The 18,839-nt window shown below is 44.9% G+C and overlaps 1 protein-coding gene across 1 annotated transcript in view; it reads left to right on the top strand.

Annotated features, from left to right (window-relative positions):
* Positions 1–18,839, top strand: part of dock1 (dedicator of cytokinesis 1) — an 850,868-nt gene that overhangs the window by 796,165 nt on the left and 35,864 nt on the right. Inside the window, exon 44 of the mRNA XM_072479204.1 lies at positions 16,520–16,657. Coding sequence (XP_072335305.1) covers positions 16,520–16,657 — 138 coding nt within the window. The remainder of the gene's footprint in view (positions 1–16,519; positions 16,658–18,839) is intronic.

The raw sequence follows: 18,839 nt of genomic DNA, 5'->3' as shown, positions 1-18,839 counted from the left end.
TGAGACTGAAGGATGAGTGCTAGGCTCTCTTTACCTTTAATAGCCATCACCATGAACAAATAAATGGGGTGTTTTAGAAGTTTTTATTATGAATGCAATGGGAGGAGCCTGCTTCAATCCCTGACAAACCTTTTCTTTCAGGTCCTGGGGTGGGGGGGGTGGCGATCTGGCCCCGGGGGGTGCACCCACAGTGGCCTGTCCCGCGATCGGGGCCCACCGATCCGCGGGCAGGCCTGTGCCATGGGGGCACTCTTTCCCCTCCGAGTCGGCCATAGCCTCCGCGATAGCTGATGCGGAGGTGACCCCCCCCCCCCACTGTGCATGCGGGGGATGACGTCAGCTGACGCTCCCACGCATGCGCAGACTTCCGCCGGCCGCCGGAGTCCCTTCTGCCCCGGCTGGCGTGGCGCCAAAGGCCTTCCACGCCAGCCGGCGGGACGGCAACCTCTCCGGTGTGGGCCTATCCCCTAAAGGTGAGGGCTTGGCCCCTAAAGGTGCGGAGAAATCCGCACCTTTGGGGCAGCCCCACGCCAGAGTGGTTAACGCCACTCCATCCCACCGGGACCCCTCGCCCTGCCGGGTAGGGGAGAATAACGCCCTTTGAGTCCAATATGACTCTTCTTTTGAACTTAGTTCTGAAGAATATTAAACATAACTTTAGGGCAGCACGGTAGCACAAGTGATTATCACTGTGGCTTCACAGCGCCAGGGTCCCAGGTTCGATTCCCCGCTGGGTCACTGTCTGTGCGGAGTTTGCACGTTCTCCCCGTGTCCGCGTGGGTTTCCTCCGGGTGCTCCGGTTTCCTCCCACAGTCCAAAGACGTGCAGGTTAGGTGGATTGGCCATGCTAAATTACCCGTAGTGTCCATAAAGGTTGGGAGGGGTTATTGGGTTGCGGGGATAAGGTGGAAGTGAGGGATTAATGTGGGTCGGTGCAGACTCGATGGGCCGAATGGCCTCCTTCTGCACTGTATGTTCTATGTAATTCTATGTAATAACTTCTTTGTTTTTCATTTCTGCTTCTCTCGAAATAAACTCTTGTTTGCACATTTTATGGCTTTGTTAACCTGCATTAATACTATTAATGATTTGTGAATCTATGCCCCTAAATTTCTATCTTAATTAGACATTTATTTTCCAAGGATTACAGGGTCTCCTTATTATCTGTATAAAATGCACTACCTCACACATCTATATTGACATTTTTCCGTCATTTATATTCCCACTCTTCAAGTTTGTTGCTGTTGTCTTGTGTTTTGTCTTGCATAGCATCAACTATAGTTCTAATTTGGTGCCGTATGCAAATGTTGAAATTCCTGTCCATACTATTTATATACCACAGTGATTACAGCCCAAATCCTTCCAACCACTTCCTACCTTCAACCAAAGTTCTAAAATTTTCAACATTTTGCAATCTTTAAGAGAGGAGATGAAAGTTTATTATATGACATTGCCCAAAGACCATGGCACCCCTGCCTTTTTTCTGTAACCCCCTGATTTGGACTGTGTTTAATGAGTAAATGTTCCATCAGTCTAGCTTCCTTAGAAATATCAAATTATATTGGGCTAATGATATATCATTTAGAATAAATCATAACTTGCTGAAAAAAAAGCTGTATGCAAGGGGAAAGAACTGATAATTGTTTTCATTTAAGAATGTTCCAATAGGATATATTACTTAGTTTTTTAAAAAGCTATACATCTGAGGGCTGCTCTAATCATGAAACCATGGTGTGCATTTTTGTTAAATGCCAGCTTTCTTTTAAATGCTTCTTAATTACACGCAGATGAGTCAAGTTGGCCCTATTTCATATTCTAATACAGGTTTATATGTGGTATCCATCTGTGTGATCTGCCCAGCCAGCAGTCTACCTGTATTGTTAATGTGTGCTTCAATTAAAGTCAAATATAGTCTTATTAATCTTTTTTTAAATTCCAATTAAGGGGCAATTTAGCGTGGCCAATCCACCTACCTGCACATCTTTGGGTTGTGGGGGTGAGACCCATGCAGATACAGGCAAATATAGTCTTATAATTCAGAGAGTATTTTAATGTTCTGTTTCATTAGGATTTTGCGGTACTGAACCCAAGAAAAATATACCAAAGTTTTTTTTTTCCATTGATAAAGATGCTAATTTTATCCTTTTTTATGAGTCAATCCCTTAAACCATGCCCGGTCTGTCAAAGCACCTGAGATATAATTGAATCATAAATATGCACATCAGCCTGCCTGTGATTATTGTTCTGAGCAAAGTATACATCATATATCCATCTATTAGGGTGGTGAGTAGTGGCAGATGTTAATTCTATCTGCCCTAGAGGAAGTCAAACCAAATATCATGTCCTAAGACACAAAATGCAATGCTTTTGAATTATGACTCCAAAGAGTATTCAGTAAATGGTGTGATTTTGGCCTCCCCAGAATTTCCTAATTGTCATTTATTAACTAAATCCATCCTGTGTTGAATAGATCGTCACATCCATCATTAGTTACAGTTTAGTAAAAGTTTTCCGTGGTTGAATCCATTATAATGAAGCACTTCCTGGTTTTGACCCAATGTTTACATTTGGGATTGACCAATTTCATCCATGCAGTGACCAAACTAGGCTGCTTGTACAAACAGGGGGCGTGATCCAACGGCCACGCTGCGCCGGAAAAGCAGCTCGCTGTGATGCAGTGTGGCCCTTGAAGCCGGGAAACCCTGCTCCCGGGATCTATCCGGCTCACAATGCCTCATGCGATTCAACGCAATCTCGCGAGACATTGCGATGTGAATCACGGCCACAATGGGCAGGGTGAGTTTTTTTAGCAAATCTGCCTCACTCTAAAGTGCAGATTCCTGACGTACCTGAGGCTTTGGGATTGAACAACAGGCACTCGGGGTCTCCCAGGGGATCAGAGACTCCCAGCTGCATGCCCTTTGGGGAGGGTGGTGCTTACTCCTGGTGCCAGCCTAGCACCCTGGCAGTGCCACCTGGGTGCCAGCTGGGCACTGCCAAGGTGCCCAGATGGCACTGCCAGCTGGAATGGGCACTGTCAGGGAGCCAGGTTGACAATGTCAAGGTGCCAAGCTGGCATTGTTTGCACCCATGCGCGATCTGGCCAGGGTTTCCCGGTGTGGATGTTGAGGGAGGTGAGGGGGGTCCCAGGTGAGGGAGGGGACCCTCCCATATTGAGTTTGGGCTGGGTGGGGTCAGGGATTATTTCGGGGGGGCCTCGGAAATCGGGACGCCATTTAAAAATGTTGTCCCGATCTCTCGCTGCAATGGGGAGTTCTGGTGAGCAGAGCTCCCCACTGTACAAAACAGGGTTATGTGCGGCCTCAACCGCACGTTCCCCGTTCAGGCCCTTTATTCAACATGAGTCACGAAGAAAAGCCATGTGTTTCTCGGCACTGCGAGTTCCGGGAAACACGCGGCTAAACACGCTCACTCGGGAACTTTATTCCCTTTTGGGAGAATCGCGCCCAAGGTCTTTAAAGATTGCTTTCCTTGATCCACCTTCAAAATGGGTACAGGAAATATTGGGAAAAAGGATAAAATAATTAAACATGTCAGCTCCAATTAGTGAAAACAATTAAAATTGATAAAATATGGATAGAAAAAATGAAGTTAAAATAATAAGAGTAGAAAACAAGCATGGCAAATGTAAAGCCACTTAAAAATGTTTATAAATTCTACTTTGTATTTAATTTAGTCGTTAATATTACAGGGATGCTTGAAATCTGTAATAAAAATAGCGTTATTTATACTGTTTAAATAGCTTTCTTTAGGTAAATAAAAGCACCGAATTCTGGGAATACTCAGTCGGTCAGCCAATATATGTGAGGAGAGAAACAGTGTTAATGACTTTTCAGCAGAACTGGAAAAGTTAAAGATGAAACAGATTTTAAACAAGTGCAGAGGCTGAGAAAGGTGGGGGATGAAGAAGAGTGGAGATCAATGATAGGGGATAGGCAGGAGTCATTAAATGATAAAAAGGGAGAGAGAAAGTGGAACAAGTGAGAAAACAAAAATGAGTAGAGGAGCTGAAAAAGATAAAAACAGAATTATTACCAGTAACTGCTATCTCAAAAAATCAGATAATTTTCATTTCCAGAACTGTGTTTATTTCGATTTTTTAGAATCCACAATATTTTGCTTCTCTATTGCAGTAACTTTATTTTTCCAGCATTACAACTCTCTGGGATAAAGAGATCAGAATTTTCTTGAACCTACAAAATTAAATGGTTAATACACGAGTATCTCTTTAATTGTGAACAAAAAATACATGTATAAATTAGAAACCCTGAAGCAAGATTTGTAACTGGAAGAACTTAATTCTTCACCTACAGAATAATTGAAATGTGGACAAGACACCGAGTTAATGGTGTGTCAATTAATATTTACAAGAAAAGCTAGGTGAATGGCTCATTAAGGATATGATTAACATTATAGTGATAAGCACAAATAGAGATAATTAAATGTTGTGTGCAGGCACGTGGTAATGCCATAAGAAGGAAGAATATTTTGGCCTTGACTACTGTTCCTGGCACGTTTGGAATGCCACCACTGTTCTTCCTCTCAGGCTTCAGGTTAGACTGGCAGATTAGAGCCCAATCTGTATATTTAAGAATAATCCCGCTGGCATCAGGCAGGGTGCCTTTGCTGTCTGCCAATGAAAATTGGAGTGGTCCAAATTGGAGTCAGGAAGTACTGCACAAGTCCACAGCTGCATTTTAACTCACCTGACCTTCACATGGGGTGGGCGAGGGGGGGGATGGGGGGAGTTAAAATTACACCTCAGGTGATCTGAATATTCTAGGCTGAAGCAGAACATGAAGGCTGTAATGTAAAAAGGTTATGGCAGAAAATATTATTTTTGTCAGACACTATTGAGGAATGCAGTTAAATTTATTTTTTACATTTATTTACCTCTAACTATGCAAAACAATAGTTTTATGTTTCTGGAAATTGCATTGTATGGTTTGTCTGATGCTGTATCAGAGTTAATGAGATGATCCGGTGGTTTGGCACATATCATGACTTGAATCAAGAACCTGTTTCAGTGACAAAAGCTATCTTCATGAGGAATGGAATTCTGCCATCATACAGTTCAGTCAATTTTTATGAGTGGGAGAGCTTCTGACCTTTAAGTTAGTGTTTAAAAACATATTTGTTTTATCCCTGCAGCTGTACAAATCTGCACAAAGCTCCTTCCACAAATCTGTATCTCGTCTTATTTGCTGTCTGCCCACGCATTGTTCCATGCCCTTAGTCATGCAAGAGAATGCTACTGGGGCACAACCTCCCACTCACCACCGAACCATTTTCCAGCAAGTATTTGAAATATATATTTGCCCACATATTGTGACATATTTCAGATTATGATACAGCAGAATATAAAAGCCTTAAAATCCAATTCTTAAAACCATGCTGTGGACAGTTACAGAGGTACTACATTTTTTTTCAAAATGCTCATCAAACAGCTATCAAAATAACACAAAACTAAAATGATGGAATACTTTACGAAGAAGATAATGAAAGAAACTGATTGAACTGCTAATTACTGGTGTAATTGTATTTACATTTTAGCTGATGCCTCATAGAATCTAGTGACTGTATAAGAGTAAGTGTCGCTTGATAGGACTATTGATGACACCTTCCAACACTTTACTGATGATCAAGAGTAGATTGATGACATGGTAATTAGCCAAGGAGATTTGTTTACATTTTTATGGATTGTACATACCTGGGCAGTTGTCCAAATTGTCACGTAGATGTAATGGAAAGTGGCTTTTTCTAGAGCAAAGGTTTTCAGAACTACTATCGGAATGTTGCCAGAGGCTTTGCAACTTGCAGCTCCTTGAGTTGTTTCTTGATATCACATGAGAGAATCAGATTGGTTGAAGATTGGTGGCTGATGTCAGGAGGAGGCCGAGATGGATCATCCACTTGACACTTCTGACTGAAGGTGGTTGCAAATGCCTCGTAATTTGCTCTGATATGTTTGGCTCCCCCATCATTGAGAATGGGGTTATTAGTGGAACCTTCCCCTCCTGTTAGTTGTTTGATTGTCCACCACCATTTATGACTGGATGTGGCAAGACTGCAGAGCTTAGATCTGATTTATTGATTGTGGAATCTCTTAGCTCTGTCTATTGCATGTAAGTAGTGCTGTGCTGTAGCTTCACCAGTGTGCAGTAGTCACTCCTACCAATACTGTCATGGGCACATATGTCTGTGACAGGTAGATTAGTGAGGACAAGGTAAAGTAGGTTTTCCCCTCTTGTTGATTCTCCCACCACTTGTTGCAGGCCACATCTTGCAGCTATGTCCTTCAGGACTCATCCAGCTCAGTCAATAGTGGTGCTATAATACAGCCTTCATATTTGTGAGTTAGACATTCAGATGTTATATGTTCCATGTTCTAGATGGCAACAGTCACTCACAAGACAGTATTTAATTTGTGCATCAGGTTTCCCCTTGCCATAATTTGAATGGATGTGGATTGAAGATGCCCATGAGTGAAGGGGAGGCAGTTGAACGCGAATGTGCGGAGGCTCCTGAACGTTATTATGATGCCGGTGAGGGAGGGGGAGGCGGAGATAGTGGTGGCGATGGACGCTGAGAAGGCCTTCGATAGGGTAGAGTGGGGGTACTTGTGTGAGGTGCTGAAGAGGTTCGGGTTTGTGGAGGGGTTTGTCAGGTGGGTTAGGCTGTTGTACGAGGTCCCGATGGCGAGTGTGGCCACGAACAAGAAGTGGTCCGAGTACTTTTGGTTGCATCGAGGGACGAGGCAGGGGTGTCCCCTATCCCCCCCCTGCTCTTTGCATTTGCGATTGAACCCTTGGCTATGGCACTGAGGGAGTCGAGGAACTGGAGGGGGTTGGTGCGGGGTGCGGAGGAGCATAGGGTGTCGCTCTATGCGGACGACTTGCTGCTATATGTGGCGGACCCGGTGGGGGGAATCGGAGGTAATGAGGATCCTCGGAGTTCGGGGATTTCTCAGGGTACAAGCTCAACATGGGGAAGAGCGAGTTGTTCGTGGTTCACCCAGGGGACCAGGAAAGGGGGATTGGCGAGCTCCCACTAAAAAGGGCGGAGAGGAGTTTCAGGTATTTGGGGGTCCAGGTGGCCAGGAGCTTGGGGGCCCTGCATAGACTTAATTTCACGAGGCTAGTGGACCAAATGGAGGAGGAGTTCAAGAGGTGGGAGGCGTTGCCACTGTCCCTGGCGGGTAGGGTGCAGTCAGTTAAGATGACGGTGTTCCCAAGGTTTCTGTTCCTGTTCCAGTGCCTCCCCACTCTTATCCCGAAGGCCTTCTTTAGGCGGGTCAACAGGAGCATAACGGGGTTTGTGTGGGCGCGAGGGACTCCGAGGGTGAGAAGGGTGTTCCTGGAGCGGAGTAGGGATTGGGGGGGCTGGCACTGCCCAACCTCTGTGGGTACTACTGAGCCGCCAATGTGGCGATGGTGTGCAAGTGGGTGATGGAGGGGAGGGGGCTGCATGGAAGAGGCTGGAGACGGCGTCTTGTGAGCGTACGAGTCTGGAGGCGCTGGCAACGGTGCCGCTGCCGCTCCCTCCAATGAGGTATACCACGAGCCCGGTAGTGGCGACTACCCTCAAAATCTGGGGGCAGTGGAGGCGACACAGGGGGGAAGTGGGGCCTCGGTGTGAACCCCAATACGGGGGAACCACCGGTTTGTCCCAGGGAGATGGAGGGTTTTCAGGGTGGCACAGGGCAGGGATAAGAAGGTTGGGGGACCTGTTTGTGGATGGGAAGTTCATGAGCCTGGGTGAGCTGGAGGAGAAGTATGGGCTCCCACCCGGGGAACACCTTTAGGTATTTACAGGTAAGGGCGTTTGCCAGGCGGCAAGTGGTGGAATTCCCATGGCTGCTGCCACGCACAGTACAGGACAGGGTGCTCTCGGGGGGGTGGGGGGGGGGGGTGCACAGTACAGGACAGGGTGCTCTCGGCGGGGGGGGGGGGTTGGAGAGGGGAAGATCTCGGCAACTTACCAGGTGATGCAGGAGGAAGAGGAGGCCTCGGTGGTGGAGTTGAAAGGTAAGTGGGAGGAGGAGTTGGGAGAGGAGATCGCGGAGGGGTCATGGGCAAATGCCCTAGGGAGGGTGAACTCTTCCTCTTCGTGCGCGAGGCTCAGCTTCATACAGTTTAAGGTGCGTCACAGGGCACACATGACCGGGACAAGGATGAGCCGGTTCTTTGGGGGTGAGGTCAGGTGTGTTGGGCGCAATATTTGGGGTTGCAGGGGAGCCGGGAGTGCAGGAGGCGAAAGAGGCCGGTATTCTGGCCCTTGCGTCCCTGGTAGCCCGGCGAAGGATACTTCTTCAGTGGAAGGATGCGAGGCCCCCAAGCGTGGAATCCTGGGTCAACGATATGGCGGCGTTTATTAAATTGGAGAGGGTGAAATTCGCCTTAAAGGGATCGGTACAAGGGATCTTCAGGCGGTGGCAACCGTTCTTGGACTTCCTGGCAGAACGGTAGACAATGGTCAGCAGCAGCAGCAACCCGGGAGGGGGGGATTCTATTTTATTTTTGTTTGTTTACACTGGGGGATGTGAGGGGGTATATATATTTGCTATGTTTGCTTTGTGTTAATTTATTATTTATGTATAGGGGGGAGGGGGGCACAGGGGTTTTATTTTGTTCTGTATTTAATTCTATTGGGTTTCTTTTTCATTTTGTTGTTGATATTTTGTGAAAACCTCAATAAAAATTATTTTTTTTAAAAAGAAGATGCCCATGAGCTTCATGGGAGGCTGAAACCAGAGACCTTGTGTTAAGTGTGTGGCTGGTAACCAGCAGAAGATTTCCTTTCCATGTTTGACCTGATGCCATGAGACTTCATGAGGTATGGGGTCAATGTTAAGGACCCCCTGAGCAACACCCCTAACTGTATACCACTGTGCTGCTACCTCTAGTAGGTCTGCCCTGCCACTGGGAGAAGACATACCCAGGATGGTAATGGTGGTATCTGGGATACTGCCTTTAAGGTATGAATTAGTGAGTATGACCATGTCAAGCTGTTGCTTGACTAGTCTATGAGACAGTTTTCCCAGTTCTGACACAAAATTACGGGTTTTAGTAAGGAGACCCCAGGTGGTAAGGATAAGTGCAAGTTGGCCCTCCCCCTGAACGTGGGCACCTTGGCACTGCCTAGTATCCATGTGTATGGGGGGGGGGGGGTGACAATACCAATGGGTGGGGGTGTGTGGGGGATCCACAAGCACACTTAGAGATCGGAGCACCTTTTCAAAATGTCAGCCAGATCTCTGGCTAAAAAAAATTCGAATTGTGGGCTAAACCGGTGAGAAACTCCCCAGGGCCCAAAAATGTGACTACGTGTCATTGAATAGCTGCCGGTAAGAAACTCCCTGAAAAACCCGCCGCAAATTAACTGAGATATTTTTTGGGAGAATCACACCCTCTATATTAAATTGATCTTTCAATGCATTTTTCCTTTCTTACAGTTGGAATTATTTTTTGTATGTTGTACCAATCTATATACGTATGGAGTTGTCAGGTCTGTATGCAGAATAATACTTTTCTCTGTACCTTGGCACATGTGTGTGTCAGATTTTATCAATAAACAATACATAATGAATAATGCAAGTGGGTGTTGCATTTTTGCCAGAGGGAGTTATCGGGTAACCCACGCCATGAAAGTCAGTTTGCAGATTAGATGTTATCGGGCTGGAAAAAGGAGAGAAGAAGCATTTGAACTGGTTCCTTGAGAATGAAGGGACAGATATAACCCTAGAGGGAGATTTTCAGTCATTTTAACTGTTAAATGGGTGATCTTTTCTGTAATTTAGAGTGTAGTTGCCAGTGAAACAGCATTCTAGTGTGTTCTAGTGCTACAATAAAAGCTTAGTAAGTCAAAGCTTTTGGTTTGAATATTAAAGTAAAAGTCTTAATACTTGAAGTTTTGTCATATGGCCCAATGGGGTGAGCTTAGATGGGCTTTTTGGTTGGCGTGCACCAGTTTGGGCCAAAGGACCTGTCTCCGTGCCGTAGATTCTATGATTCTGTGATCTTTCAGCCATTCACTGAAAGTTTGCATTTCTCTATTAAAGTTATCGCCTCTATACTATACATAAATTGATGTATATTTCAGCAATAATTGCACAACAGTGGCTGGTTTGAGAAATGAAATTATTGCATTGCTGTTGTAACAACAACACTGATGTTGAAGTTGTAACACTTTAGTGTTAGTGCATTATAGTGTCAAACTATGCAGCAGGGAGTACTTGTTGCCAACAGTGGATGCAAAAAGATGAAACGTCTTTATCATCTTTAAGCACTATAATCACTAACTTTCAGTACACTATTCATTTCTTCACTTAACACTCAACCCAAAAGATTAAAATAAAAGTAACAACACACTGCACAGAATTGAATATATTGAGCAAATTCAGTTTATTATGCCAGCAATATAGTTACAATACAATACACCCAAATTTGCTTTTAGGCATGAAAGGAATGCTGTCATGCCATGAATTCATAACAATGAGTTTAAATTAACTGGACAATCCAATAAATATCTTGTAATGCATATCCCTTTGCCAAGAATGAGTGAGAAAATATGATTATTTGTGTTTAAGTATTAAAAATGACACATTTAATTTCGAGAACTATGTTTATGAAAACATTATTAAGCAGGTTTGCTTACTTAGAATCGTAGAATGTCTACAGTGCAAAAGGAGGCCATTCGGCTCATCAAGTCTGCACCGACCATTGGAAAGAGCCCCAACATTATTCCAGTAACCCCACTTAAGACTAAATGATAGAGAAATCAAAAACAAGTAGGAAGAATAAAAATGAATTAGAATAAACTGATGTTTAAGGGTATTGGTAAAGATATGGTCAGGTAACTAAGTTACTGTAAATGGGTGCCTGGAGATGTTTGGATGATATTAAGAAACAGTGCAACAATCCAAAAACATTAGCAGAAAAGGATTGAAATAAACATGCATTCGAAAATAAATGTAGTCACTTGGAATCTCAAAAGGGGCTTATTCCTGCAGATGTTGATTTAAGGCTGATAATATCAGTTAACCCTACCTGCCAATATTATAAAATTTATAATCGACCCCGTTTTCAGCCTGAACTCGAGTTCTCTGTGAAGCTCTGTGAACTTTGACAAAGTGTCATCCAGACTCAAAACGTTAGCTCCCTTTTCTCTCTGCAGATGCTGTCAGACCTGCTGATTGTCCAGTATTTTCTGATTTTGTTCTCTGTGAACAGGATTGACCTGTTTGACTCTGAACTGTGCTTCAAATCCTACATGTGGTCTGTCACAAAACCACCTGTTTCCACCTCCAAAACATTGCACTCCTACATCAAACAAGACAAAGTGGGGATGTTTGCGGATGACTACACCATTCGCGACTCCTCATAATGAAGCAGTCCATGTCCAATTGCAGCAAGACCTGGACAATATCCAGGCTTGGGCTAACAAGTGGCAAGTTACAATCTCACCACACAAGTTCCAGGCAAATCCACCTCCTACAAGAGAGGATCTAACCATTGCCCCTTGACATTCAGTGACATTACCATCGCTGAACCCCCCACAATCCGCATCCTGGGGGTTATCATTGATCAGAAACTGAACTGGACTAGCCACATTAATACTGTGGTACCAGGGAAGGTCAAAGGCTAGGAATCCTATGGCGAGTAACTCACCTCCTGACCCCCCAAAGTCTGTCCACCATCTATAAGGCACAAGTCAGGAGTGTAATGGAATCCACTTGCCTGGATTAATGAAACTCCAACAACACTCAAGAAGCTCAATACCATCCAGGACAAAGCAGCCCGCTTGACTGCTCCTCCTTCCTCAAACATTCAAACTCTCAACCACGGACGAATAGTGGCAGCCTTGTGTACAAACTACAAGATGAACTGCAGTAACTCACCAAGGTTCCTTAAACAGCACCTTCCAAACCCATGACCACCACCATCTAGAAGGACATGAGCAGCAGATACCTTGGAAACCCATCACCTGGAGGATGAATGACACCCCCTCCAAATCACTCACCACCCTGACTTGGAAATATATCGTCATTCCTTTGCTGTTGCTAGGAGAAAATCCTGGCACTCCCTCCCTAACATCAAGGGGGGGAACCTACACATGAAGGACTGCAGCGGTTCAAGAAGGCAACTCACCAGCACCTTCTAGTGCATCTAGGGATGGGCAATAAATGCTGGCCTAACCAACGACGCCCGCATCCCGTAAATTAATTTAAAAAACCTCAACCCATGCTGGCTCTTCTAATCAACCTACATTTTTCCACGTGACTTCCAATTCTATCCAAAATAATTATTCCTGGAAATTTACCCACCACTGATGTTAAACTGACTACTCTGTAATTGCTGGGTTTTTTCTTGCAACCTTTTGAACAAGGGCATGACATTTCCAATTCTGCAGTTCTCTGGCACCTCCCCTGGGTCTGGAGAAGACTGGAAAATTATGGCAAGCGCCCCTCCCATTTCCATTTTCACTTCTTTCAATATCCTTGGTTGCATTTTCACCCCGTCCTGGTGCTTTGTCAACTTTAAGTAGCGACAATCTATTCAACACTTTCTCCTTATCAATTATGAACTCTTCTAGGGACAGAATTTCCTTACTTGTCGCCATGACCTGGGTAGCATCTACCTCCTTGGTAAAGATGGATGCAAAGTATACATTTATTACCTCCGTCATGCTCCCAGCCTCCATGTGTTCATTTCTTTTTCTCGGTCCTACTCCTTTTACCACCCTTTTATTATTTATATGCCTATAAAGAATTTGGGATTCCCCTTTTTGTTGACTGTCTGTCTTTCCTCATAATTCCTCTATGTTCCTCTGATGTGCTTTTTCACCTCCCCTCTGAACCTTCTGTATTTCTCTTGGTTCTCAACTGTATTTTCTACCTGACACGTCATAAACATACTTTTTCTTCCTTATCTTAATTTCTATATTTTGTTTCATCCAGGGAGCTCTGGATTTGTTTACCCTATCTTTTTCTTTTAAGGGAATGTACCTTGACTGTGTCCGGACCATTTCTGTTTTGAAGGTAGTCTATTATACAGCTGCAGTTATTCCCGCCTACCTTTTGTTCCAGTCTAACCAACTCAGCTCTGTTCTTGCCCCATTGAAGTCAGATCCTAGTTAATTATTTGTACTCTGGATTGCCTATTTTCCTTTTCTATCATCATCCTAAACCTTACAGTACAATGATCACTGTCTCCTAAATGTACCCCAATGAAATTTGATCTACTGGGCCACCTCATTTCCAAGAACCAGGTCCAATAGTGCATTGTTTCTTGTTGGACTGGACATTTTGCTGTAGAAAAATTTCCTGAATACAATCTCGGAACGTTTGCCCCTCTCCACCCTTTACATTAGCACTGTCTACATTTGGATAATTAAAGTTCCCCATTATAACTATTCTATAAAATTTCAATCTCACTGTAATTTTCCTGTAAATTTGTTCTTCTACATCTTTCACACTGGTTGACTACACCGTGCAATGTAAATTGCACCCTTCTTGTTCCTTAGCTCTAAACAAATTGATTCTGTCCTTTAGCCCTCTGGGACATCCTATTTCTCCAGCACTGCAATACTTTCCGTAAGCAATACCACCACCCGTGCTCCTTTCCTATGTTTTCTGAACACCTTGTGCCTAGGAATGTTTATCACTCAATCCAACCCTTCCTTGAGCCGGGTCTGTTATCACGACAACATATTTCTACAACGCAGTCCGCATCTGTAACTCACCAATCTTATTTACTATACTCTGTACATTCATATACATGCACGATAACCCAGATTTAGACATCATTACTTTCTCCCTTACTCTGACTTCATTTATTAACTTATTATTCTCTGTCCCTCCCAGTATTTTGTGCATCCTGTTATTCCTCTTTAATATTTCCTGTTTGTTCCCACACCCCTACTGAGTTAGTTTAAAGCCCTCCCAACAACACTAACAAAATACCCCGCAAGGAACTCAAACCCAGCTCTGTTCAGGTGCAACCCATCCGGCGTATACAGTTGCCATCTCCCCAGAGTAAGTTCCAGTGTCACAGGCATCTAATGCCACCCCCTGCTTCATCTTTCCAGCACCATCCTGGCACCCTACTGGCACTATCACGGCACTACCCAGGCACTGCTCTAGCACTACAACAGTAGTGAATTGGTGCCTGAGCCCCACGGGAGGTCATCTTGCCAAGTGCACACCTTCAGAGACCAGTCGGGCTTCCTGCCGTTCTGCTGCCACATTGCCATGGATGGATTTTTTGATGGTGGTGGGGGAGGGGGGGGAATGATTCCCACATACGGGCCTAATAAATACATGTTAATGCATTCAAATTATGTTCCTAAAATTCCTACAGTTTATAAGGAGGCCCATCGAGCCTGCACCAACCCTCTGAAATAGCACCCTATCTAGGCCCCAGCTCCCACCCTATCCCCGTAACCCCACATAACCCACACATCCTTGGACACTGAGGGACAATTTAGCATAGCCAATCCACCTAATCTGCACATCTTTGGATTGTGGGAGGAAACTGGAGTCACTCGGAGGAAACCCACGCAGACACCAGGAGAAAAGCTCTTGACGTTGAACGCTGGGAAACCAGTCCCGTCACTGAAAGGGGGAGGGGACAATTGCATCATGTGTTTACACTGATGTAAAAGGCAACTTTGCACGTCTAGCGATATTTTCCGTTCCCATCACCAAACCCACACGTTGCAAGTGGGAGTGGAAAATCATGGCCAATGATTTTGTTTTCAGACAGAGTAATACTTTATTCTGCCATCAACATTTGCCTTTAACTGTTACTCTGGACTAATGCTTTGTTTCTTTACTACAACCATTATAACTACCTTTGCCTTTTGCTCCATGTCGTCTTTGTTATTTAATCTCTCCTGCCCTTGAATCTTTTCCTGACCTTCACCCTCCCCCTTCAACAGCATAAAACAAATCTACCTCCATTCAGTTCTGAGGAAGACATATATTGGACGCAAAATGTTAACATTTTCTCTCCATTGATGCTTCCAGACTACTGAGTTTTTCAAGCACTAGCTGTTTTTATTTCACCAAACTTGTTTCATTGCCAGTGGGCGTGATCTTTTGGCTGTTCATGCCAGTGGGATGTTCCAGTCCTGCCACCGACACCCCCCCCGCCAGGGGTTTCCCTGCACCGTGGGTGGATTAAATGGGAAATCCTATTGACAGCAGTGGGACCAGAAGATCCCGTCGCCAACCAATCGTTACTCTGGACTAATGCTTTGTTTCTTTACTACAACCATTATAACTACCTTTGCCTTTTGCTCCATGTCGTCTTTGTTATTTAATCTCTCCTGCCCTTGAATCTTTTCCTGACCTTCACCCTCCCCCTTCAACAGCATAAAACAAATCTACCTCCATTCAGTTCTGAGGAAGACATATATTGGACGCAAAATGTTAACATTTTCTCTCCATTGATGCTTCCAGACTACTGAGTTTTTCAAGCACTAGCTGTTTTTATTTCACCAAACTTGTTTCATTGCCAGTGGGCGTGATCTTTTGGCTGTTCATGCCAGTGGGATGTTCCAGTCCTGCCACCGACACCCCCCCCGCCAGGGGTTTCCCTGCACCATGGGTGGATTAAATGGGAAATCCTATTGACAGCAGTGGGACCAGAAGATCCCGTCGCCAACCAACGGCGGGCCACCTTCCTCTGCCGAGAAACGCACCACTCGTGGGGAGACTAGTGAACCTCGCCGAGTATCTTTGAACGCCCTGCATACATTGCGTCCCAATTCCTCCATCTCCTGTAAAACATTTTGAGACATTTGTTCTGTGAAAGACGATGGCCGGGATTCTCCGACCCCCCCGTCGGGTCGGAGAATCACCGGGGGTGCGGCGTGAATCCCGCCCCCGCCGGCTGCCGAATTCTCCAGCACCGGAGATTTGGCGGGGGCGGGAATCGCGCCGCGCCAGTCGGCGGGCCCCCCCCTCGGCGATTCTCCGGCCCGCGATGGGCCGAAGTCCCTCCCGCCCTATGCAAGTCCCGCCGGCGTACATTGGAGTTGGTCCCTTACCGGCGGTACCTGGCGGCGCAGGTGGGCTCCGGGGTCCTGGAGGGGTGTCGGGGGGCGATTTGGCCCTGGAGCCCACCGTGGGGGCACTCCATTCCTCCGCGCCGCCTGTGTAAGCCTCCGCGATGGCCGGCGCGAAGGTGAACCCGCCCCTGCGCATGCGCGGGGATGAAATCAGCAGCCGCTGATGCTCCCGCGCATGCGTGGCGCCAAAGGTCTTCCACGCCTGCCGGCGGGGCACAAACCACTCCAGCGCCGGCCTAGCCCCTGAAGGTGCGGAGGATTCCACACCTTTGGGGTGGCCCGACGCCCGAGTGGTTCCCGCCACTCCACTGCGCCGTTTCTGCTCGCCCCGCCGATTCCTGGAGAATCCCGCCCAATGTCTGTACAAGTGAGAATTGTTGTTGTCGAACATTGGCATCATTGTGCATTTTCTAAAATTGTTTAGATTCCATTCCTGAACGAGGGAGTCCGAATTCATGGTGAGAAGGTAACCGAAGCATTGAGGCCTTTCCATGAGAGATTGGAAACCTGTTTCAAACAATTGAAAGAAAAAGTGGAGAAACAATATGGAGTCAAAACATGTGTGAGTATTTTTTCAAACATTTTGTTGTGATACATACCATACATAAGGCTTTGACAAAGCCATCCAGACTCGAAACGTTGGCTCCCTTCCCTCTCTCCACAGATGCTGTCAGGCCTGCTGAGATTGTCAAGAATTTTTTGTTTTGTGCCGTAGATAATGTGCCCCACTGATACTTTTCTCTTTCTTGTCAGTTTTTTCATCTCATTAAGGCATTAGCCCCTTGCAGAGTATCGCTCCACAAACCTTTTATTCCCACTGGGATATTGACCAAATATCCATTGTTGGAGTCAGAGAGTAATTTGTCACAGTGGGAAGGTGGTAATAACAGAGCCAAGCCCTCCTGTCCACTGTCGAGGTTTACTTCAAAATGTGTTGCTGCACAACAGCCTAGGCAGAAACATCAATGCACGAAAGTAAGGTAATTAACCTGAAATGTTAACAGTGTTTCTTTTTCCACAGACCCTGCAAGACCTGCTGAGTATCTCCAATGTTTTCCCTCTTAATTTCAGATTTCCAACATTTTGCCTTTTTATCAGTGCATATATTTACTTCTTAAACAAGAATCACTGATAAATATTGTAGCACCCCAATTAAAATTAGCTTGTTCAGCACAAACTGAATAAACTATCTAATTTAGTTTAGCTACTCTTGAGCTAGGAGTCTTTAGAATGGTCTTCCACAAAAGACAGTGGAGTCTTTGAAAGTTTTAAAGGCAGAGGTAGATAGATTTTTGATAAGCAAGGGGGTGAAATATTATCGGGAATAGGCAGGAATGTGGATTTGGAGATTCAATCAGATCATCCTTGATCTTATTGAATGGCAGCGCAAGCTCGAGAGGCCGACTGGTCTACCACTGCTCCTAATTTGTATGTTTGTATGTACTCTTACTAAGATCAATGAGCTATTGATGTGTTTTTAATTAGAAACATGAGGAAAGCACCACCTGGAAGTCAGTAACTTGTTATATCCTTCCTTTTACTTTATAGCAGTATCCTAGTACCCCACCCCACATCCTATGTACCTTTCTGCCTTTCAGAGTACAAATTTGTGCTATATGCCTAAATACTCCTGAGTCAACCCCAAGGAACATGTTGAGTAATAATTTGCCTCGTGACTCACTCCCTGTGGAGAAGCACCTCATCGCTCATTATATCTTCATAATGAGCTATTGGAATTGAAGAATCACAATATGAGGATGGTGAGGCTCAAACTGATATTAACCTGTTCTGTGCAGCATGTTATTACATTAGCACAGAGATCTTCCACTTCTTGGATATTTGATAAGCTTTTTGTTTGACGCAGCAGAATAGCCACTTGTTATGAAGCGTTGCTGTCTTAATGAATTGGATCGGAATTTTAACAATTAGTGGGTTGAGGTTGTGTCATAGGTCAAAATGCAAACAATCTAAAATAAGAAACAAACCCTCCTTGAAATGACCCACTTATAGTTTTGGGAAAAGGGGCAGGCAACCTATCCACTTGTGGGTATAGGGTTGGTCATTTAAATATTAAAATGTGACTGCCTTTCTTTGAACATTCAGTCTCTTTTAAACCTATGTAGGCCAGGTTTGAAGAGATACTCAGCAGTTGAAAGCAGGCTACAAGGGTTGAATCCATGGGGTAAACACTTTCAAGCACTACTTGTGGTCCAGGAGGAACAGGAGAATTTTTTGAATGGCCAAGAAACTACCCAATATACACTAGCACAATACGTCTGCTCTTCCAACAGAATCAGGATCCTCCAGACTATTAAACCTCTGCCAGTAATGGGGCCCTAACCTATCAGGATGAGCACCACTGGACCAACCCTCCCCCACCTCCCACCTACAATGATCTCTTTCTCTCTCACTCTCCCAATAGGCCTATCCTATCTGCCATGTTTTTTTTAAATGAAGAATTGGAGGTGGAAATGCTGGAAGGGGGTTTGAAATTGAAAACTTTTCTTTAGATGAAACACGGTGAGAATATAGAAACCTCTGCCATAACTCACTGGGTCCATGGATTATTTTAAAACAGAATTAAGATAGTTTCTTTAAAAATAGAAATATTAAACGCTATGGGATATGAGGAGCAGAATGGTATTAGACTCGCATGACTTGCATGAAGTGAAGCATTCGCACCGACTTGAGGGACTGAAATTATGGGCTGAATCTTCTGGACATAGACAATTGTAGGTTCAATT

The sequence above is a fragment of the Scyliorhinus torazame genome, chromosome 16, assembly GCF_047496885.1.
Source record: "Scyliorhinus torazame isolate Kashiwa2021f chromosome 16, sScyTor2.1, whole genome shotgun sequence".
Taxonomy (NCBI): domain Eukaryota; kingdom Metazoa; phylum Chordata; class Chondrichthyes; order Carcharhiniformes; family Scyliorhinidae; genus Scyliorhinus; species Scyliorhinus torazame.
The sequence above is the reverse complement of the archived record's forward strand: the minus strand, read 5'-3'. Positions and strand labels throughout refer to the sequence as shown.